Raw genomic sequence first — 7,485 nt, forward strand, 5'->3', positions numbered from 1 at the left:
AGAAGCTTTCGAATCGGGACAAGTTGTGAAAGTGGAAAGTAGGGTCGTAATTTTATCAGGGAGTCACTTTCTGGCGATCTTTATCACCAAAATGATTACTAATGTTATCATGCTTTTGATTAGCACATCGTGGAGAATGCTTAGATACTAGTAACTTTGTCATCAGCCTTTTTCCTTGAGCTGCTATAAAAACAAACCTTGCGTACAGTGTGTGACAAGATCGGTAAAAAGACAAAGAGGTGATTTGCATTGAAGGATTATGTTCTTCGATGATAATGTTGTGCGCTAGAGCACCTTCAACCATGTAAGCATTGGTGAAGTTATCAACTGCTCCAAGTGGTAGTAAACGCCGTCAAATACACATCCATCGATCGCCATGTTGGCGCGGGCGGTGTGCTTTGTACTAGAACATCGATGAATTTCAGAAACTTACGAGGTATTATTTGCTCGGTGTACTTGTTTTTGTCTCGATGCCGTTTACAACCATTGTTTTAGCTTAATTTCTTACTCGGTTTGAAAGGGACCGGAGATGATTCAAGGAGCAGAGGGGATTAGATACGAGTTGCTAAAGGTGCGTAGGGAAGGGAGAAAGGGCATCTTTCGAGTGTGTGTGTGCGTGAGAGAACGATTTTGGACCTCATCTCTACGTGCTATCATAACTAGTGGCTATTGCACGTAGTTAATCACGAAACAGATTCACAAAGAAACCGACAAAGAAAAATCGTGAACTTGCATGGTTGGACTCCAAAACTTGCCCAGCTAAAATTAAAACAAGCTCATAAAAACTTTGGCACTTTGGTTTAAAGTCAAAAATGTTTTTGTCTATCACGTTTTAGGACCCATCAAATGACATCTTTAAGTTCTTTCTTAGATTTTAGCATAAAAAATTTGTCATACACTCAGTTTTGGCATGCACTAAATTTGGCATGGCAAATTTTGGAACTAAATCAATCTGGTCCGTATCTGCGCAACAGAATCTGCTTGGTTCCGAAGCATATGACGCGAACATCGGTAGCCTGAGCCCTCAGCCTGCCAGCCATCAAGTAGCTGCCCCTGCCCGCTCGTATGCGGTACTAGTATGCCAGAAGTGGGATCGGGATCGGCACCAAATCTATCCGCCCGGGCAACGCTCGCCACCAGCGGATCCGCGGATCCCTCCCTCTTTTCAGCCAAAAGCCATTTCCAGCTGAGAGAAAAGGGAAAGGAGATGCGGAACCTGCTGGGTACCGGACATGACCAGTACGGTGCAGTGCAAAGGCCACTCCAGTTGGAGTATGTTCAAAAATGTACCGCAGCGGCACAGGTCACGTTCCATAAAAAATCAGAATAACGTTCATTCAGAAACAAAAATGTACTGCGGCGGCACAGGTAACATTCAATCAAAATGTTGGAGGAGAGGTGATCCTGGAAGCCTCGTGCAGTAGCAAACATTAGCAATGGACAAAAGGACTTTTACAGTTGTATACAGCGCAGGAGGGCCGGCTGCAGTAATCCCATCCTCAGTCAGTTCAGTGTTGCCATTGATTCTTTTTTTTTTTAGGTCAACGGAAGGGGAGAGAATCCCCACCTGAATTTCATTCATTCATCTTTGGCCCCAACCGGCCCGATTGATGGGTAGAATTTGTTTCTACATTGTCACATTACATTGCGCCAGAGAACAATTGGCACCATTTGCTAGCGACATCCGCTAAGCATCTCGGCAACCTGCAGCGCCAGAGCTGCGCATCATCCTTGTAGTTCTTTAGGGTTTGTCGTAGCATCCACCGCTCACCCCGGAACACGACCTCATTCCGCCGTTTCCACAGTTGCCAACAGCAGAGCAGCACCAGGCTGGTGAAGTGTTCCTCTGGAACACCCGGCGACCGTTCCATCTTATGGATGTCTTGAACGCTGGAGGATGGAGGCGGGCGGAACCCTAGCGCCGACCAGAAGGAGCTGGCGGAACCCCAGTGCCATTGATTCTGGTCAGTATAGTATTGATCCTTCGATGGTAAATCCATTTGGAGTTCAAATGCAGAAGGCAAACATAAGTTTTTTGCATGGCTCTTGGTGCAAAGCAAGATTCTAACAGCTGACAAATTAATCAAGAGGAATTGGTCCTGTGACCCAATTTGTAGCCTTTGTGATCAAGCACCTGAGACGGCAATGCATCTGTGTTTGGAGTGTGTGTTCGCTAGGGAAGTTTGGATGCTCATGGCTTCTTGGTCAGGGGGACTGATTCAGACACCGGATCATGGCTTAGGGATGGAAGAGTGGTGGCATAGCTCACTCCGCCAGCTGCCAAGAGCCCAACGGCGGAATGTGGTGGCAATGTTGATGTACACGGCTTGGAACAGCTGGAATGAACCCTTGAGAGGACATCAACAACAACATTGCAAGTTTTTTCGTTCATCAGGGAGGAGATCGGCTTGAGGAAGACAGCCATGAGAGGCCCTTTGAGCCGTAGTTTCATCATGCTAGCCTTTAATTTCTTAGAGTACCGAGAGATCTTTTATTTATGTAATATTAACTATGTAAGAACCGTCCTTCCTCTTCTTCTTATATGATTTGGCAGCGTTGCTGCCTTTGGTTAAAAAAAAAGTATAGTATTGATTCAGAAGAAGAGGGGCAAACTTAATTGCCAGTTTGAATAATGCTACTATCTTCCGAAGCCTGTCTTCCGTCGTCCTAACAAGCTTGGCACTTGATAGATACATCGAACATGCATAGCAAAAGGTGGCCGTTTGGATAAAAGCTGGATCGACAACGCCTCTCCACCGAAGAAGGTGGTGGCAAGTTTTTGCAAGCAATGCGATGTTTTCGTGCTACGTTGTTGCTAGCTGTGCACTGTTAGTGCAAGCAACGCAACGTGATTACAGGATTGACCACCGAGTGTTAATTTACCTACAGCTTGCAAAGCTGTTGTATCCTGTTACGGAGGTTGGCTGGACTCTTGTTTTCTGGAAGACAGGAATACGTGTCCGTGTTTTTTTCTTCCTCATCCCATCCCATGATCCGGCTCCAGCCAGAGCTTCCCAGCGAGACTACACGGATCTCACGGTCACGCCATGTCCGTGGCGGCGCGAACAAGTCGTCGTGCGCCGTCCTCCTTGACATCCGGCGCCGGCCAAGGCGCACAATACATATGGCAGGCAGCTGAGCTGCGTAGGCCGTAGCAGGAGGCAGCCCGGCAACCGACCCATGAGGGGAGGAGGGAGGCGGAGGGCGGCACAAGCATCCAACAAGCCTGGCGCCCATATCGGTCAGCGAGGCCGCACGGAAAATCCAAGCCGGCGGTGGTAGCAATGGGCCCAGGTGGCGCCTCACATGCAGGATGGTCCATGGTGTACAGCCAAGCGTAGCAGAGAGCAGACCAGACGTACGCGTACCACAGTACCAGTACGGCAGTATACTCATGCACCGTAGAATTGACCAAAGGGGCTCATGCTCCTGACACCGGCGACTTATCATCTGAAAACACTTGTTGCCCAAGTTGGGCGCGACCTGATTCCCTCCGGAACTGACGGCCGACTTCATGTATCTGCAAAAGTTTCCTTCGAACGAACAGCCTTCGAGTACAAGCTTCCGTGTAGGTTCTTGAAAAGATCGTTCCCGGAAATGTATGCAATCAACGAGGCAATGACTGCACACTCTGCAGCCATGCTCACGGAGGCGCAACCGTATGCTGGGGGGACACCATCCGGCTGTCCTGAAATCAGAATTCAGAAGTGGCGCTTTGGACAGAAACTGCAAGCTCTTTCCATGGACATCGATCAAGCAAGCAAGGTTGTCTTTATCAAAAAAAAGCAAGCAAGGTTGTCTTTCATGTGTGGCTTGTCCGTCGAGAGACATGTCCTTTGACCTTCCGGTTTGTTATATCATTTCCCCTCTTTCTTTCACATTCACCGTCGTGTGCCCCCTGCCTCTGCGTCTCGAGGATACAGAGTGAGGAAAGACACTGGTCAGGTACGAGGACTTCGGCGCGGCTAGTAGCCTAGTACAAACATTAACGCGTGATTAAGTGGATACGATTGGGCAGGCTTTTTTTTGGAAAGGAATTGGGCAGGCTTTCAAGTGAGCGATTCAGCTTTAATGGATTCTGTACCGATAAATCGTAATGGTCCAAGTGTGTCGTAGATAGGATACAATCCACGTTTTGCTGCAACGCAAGATGAGGCGTAAAATCAACCACATCTGCAGTTCCGCACCGCACCCCGTCCTCCAACGAAGGCACCGTTCATGGATGCTGAAATCAAATCGCAGAACACAGCATACACAATGGAAATGCTCTTCAGTCTAGCTCCACGACAAACGTTTAATGCGTGATTAAGCGAGTAAGGGACTCTAAATCAGAACGATTGGGCAGGCTATCAAGTGAGCAATTCTGCTTAACATTCTCGCATCATAATGGTCCAAGTGTGCCGGAGATAGGATAAGAGTCCACATCCACATTTTTGGTGCAAGACGAGGCGTGCAATCAACCACATCTTCAGTTCCGCGCTGCACCCCGTCCTCCCTCCAACAAAGGAGGTGCAGCAATCGACAAGCCGCCCCGCTACCAAGGAGTATCAACCTATCAATGGTTGGCGCCGCGCACTGCGCCCATACTGAAACCAAATCGCAATGGAAATGTTCTTCAGTTTAGTAATCCTTGTCAACTTCTTTTCGTCCGAATTAAACTGTATATATTTCATTATAGGAAAATTTTGGGCAGATGAACTTGGAGCAGCATCTGCCCAAAATTTTCCACCAGATGTTTACATCACATCCCTTAAATTAATTACACCGCCTTTTGTGTTGGTTGTTTTCCCGTCTAGATCAATCATCAAGAGACTCACCCAACTACAGCTGCTACTTGCATCAATCCTACAAAAATCTTTCTTCTAGGCTACTACCGGCTAAAAGAATGGCTACTTGTTTTTTGTACCAGTTCAGTTTTGTACCAAAGAGGAGAAACCCAAACAGAGCATGAGGGGAGAGAGACGAGGCGATCGGTGATCAGAACTTCAGAAGAATGCGGTGCCGGCGAATCCGCGGTGGAGCAGGTTGTGCGCGATGCCGTCCCTGGCTCGCTTCGCGGCCTCGGATCGCACGGGGTTCTCCGGCGTGGTCTCGTCGTCCACCAGCTCGCACCGGATGGCCGGGTCCACCTCCTCGCCGCGGAGCTCGCAGATGTTGTGCAGGACGCAGCAGGCGCCCAGCACCACGGGGAGGTCCTGCAGCTTCACCTCCGTTCGCTTCTGCAGGCACGCCCACCGCGCCTTGAGCCGCGCGAACGCCTCGACGGCCACGCGCCGGAGCTCCCCGACCTTCTCGTTGAAGGCGTGCTGCGTCCACGTCAGGTTGGGGTGCGTGTACGGCACCAGCACCCAGTCCATGAGCGGGTAGCTGGCGCCGCCCACCAGCCACGAGTCGCGCATCATCCCGGCCGCCGCGCGCTGGTGGAGCATCGACTTCTCCAGGACCTGGTCGTCGGGCATGGATCCCGGCCACCCGATGCACACGTCGGTGAAGGCGCCGTCGGGGCCCACGACGCCCTGCAGCGTGATGGAGTAGGACGTCTTCTGGTTGCGCTCCGTGTGGCGGCGGTTGAAGTAGGCGGCCACCGAGATCTTGGGCGCGATGATGGGGATGTGGGTGGTGTACATGGCGCCGACCACGCCGGGGACGCCCGAGGTGCGCTCGAAGCTGGCCTTGAACCGCGCCGCCGCGGCCTCGTCGGGCCACTGCAGGAAGCGGGGCATGAGCACGGACTTGATGGCGGCGCAGACCTCGAGGACGAGCTTGTGGCAGGTGGAGATGCCCAGGCCGAAGCGCTTGGAGACGAGGCGGAGGGGCTCCCCGGTGGCGAGGCGCCAGATGCAGACGGCCACGCGCTGGCGGACCGGGATGGCGGCGCGGAGCATGGTGTCCTCCTTGGCCACCGCGGAGCCCAGCGCGTCGCAGATCATGTCGAACGTCTCACGCCCCATCCGGAAGGCGCGCCGGAAGTCCTCCTCCGGGTAGTCGGGGCTGCTGCACTTGTCCCACCAGTCGCGCGACCGGTCCTTGACCCAGAGCCGGCGCTGGTGGTGTCCGCCCTGCCCCGCGGCGCGCGGCGGCGACCCCGACGCGGAGGCCGCGGACGCCGACTCCTCGGCGGACACGACGGCCGCGGCGGCCGACGCGGCAAGCCTGGAGCGCTTGGACCTGGCGGCGGCCTCGGAGTCCGCGGCAGCGTCGAAGCTGCCCTCCATCTTGGCGTAGTAGTCCATCATGGCCTGGGAGCGGGTGTCGGCGTTGGACTCGAGCAGCGCGAGCTCCCGCCTGGACGCGTCCGCGGCGCCCGCGCGGTCCGCGTGCTCCTCTGCATCCAGCGCCGCCAGCGAGGTGAGTATCCGGGCGATGGACCGCTTCTTGCCGTTGCCGTCCTTCTTGGCGGCGGCGCCGCCCTCCTCGTCCTCGCCCGCCCCGCGCTGCGGCTTCCGCCGCCGGCCGTTGGTCATCGCGCCGGCGGCGTTGGCGTTGCCGCTGGGGTCGTCGAGCCCGAGCGGCGACGGCGCCGCGGCTTCCTGGAGGAAGGAGTAGTAGAAGGCGAAGTCGTCGTCCCCTGCTGGCGCTGGAGCTGCACCGGTTGCTGGAGCTCCCCCACCGCTGCTTGGTGGGCGGCCGTTGGATGGGGATCTCATATACTCCGTCTCGGCCTGTGTCGCCACCACGCACACACACACACACAAAGCAGCTAGACGCAACGCGGGTCAGTCGGCCTCGCGAGCCGGTGGTGGGTTCGCGTCAAAGGCAGGCAGGCGAGCGAGCGAAATGGAAGCGCAGCAGTCCTCCGTCTCCGTGCGATTGGTGCGGAAGCAGCAGAGCCGTGGCGATTTGGGAAGGGAGGGAGACTGGTGTGAAAGGGGAGGGGCGGATATAAATACCCTTTTGGTCCATGGTCTGATGTGATGAGGCAGCGCGCGCGGTGCGGTGTGAACGCGGCTGGCGTTGCTTTTTGGACAAGGAAAGGAAAGGGCAGAGGAAGGAAGGAGGAGACCGGCCTGCCTCTGACAGCATGCGTGGGGGTGCGTGCCGCGGCGCGGGATTACGCGGTTTCGCGCAGGCGGCAGGTGGGGCCGGCCGCGGGCAGAGCCAGAGGAAGGGAGGGAGGTGGTGGGTAGGCTGGCGCGGCACGACACCGCGTGGACCAACGGGGGCCACCACCGGTCCGGTGCGGTGCGGTGCGCGGTCAATGGGCGACCTGCGGCGTGGGCATGTTCCGCATGCCGAGAGAGCTGGCGTGGCGTGGCGTGGCCGGGCTCGCGTGCGCGGACCGCGCCCGTAACGGCGGCGGCCAACGGCGGGATGGGATGGGATGGGACATGGGAGGGAAACCGCAAGTGGCGCGGGTGAGGACGAGCGAGCCGAGCGCGACGGGACCCGAGGGAAACGCGGTGCGCGGTGGCGTCGCGTACTCGCGTTCTCTGCCTCCCGAGCCGACATGCCCGCCTGACCTGATCCGACCAGAGGCGGTGGGTG

The 7,485-nt window shown here is 55.3% G+C and overlaps 1 protein-coding gene across 1 annotated transcript; it reads right to left on the reverse strand.

Annotated features, from left to right (window-relative positions):
* Positions 1–4,638: 4,638 nt before the first annotated feature.
* LOC101764084 (protein ALP1-like) lies at positions 4,639–6,858 on the reverse strand. The gene has a single exon (XM_012846501.3). The coding sequence runs from the start codon at positions 6,645–6,647 to the stop codon at positions 4,986–4,988; it is 1,662 nt and encodes a 553-aa protein (XP_012701955.1). The 5' UTR covers positions 6,648–6,858; the 3' UTR covers positions 4,639–4,985.
* Positions 6,859–7,485: the final 627 nt, after the last annotated feature.

Source organism: Setaria italica, chromosome V (genome assembly GCF_000263155.2).
Source record: "Setaria italica strain Yugu1 chromosome V, Setaria_italica_v2.0, whole genome shotgun sequence".
In the NCBI taxonomy this organism is placed as follows: Eukaryota; Viridiplantae; Streptophyta; class Magnoliopsida; order Poales; family Poaceae; genus Setaria; species Setaria italica.

Coding starts and splice junctions, on each gene's coding strand:
- LOC101764084 (XM_012846501.3), bottom strand. CDS start 6,647: ATGAGATCCCCATCCAACGGCCGCCCACCAAGCAGCGGTGGGGGAGCT.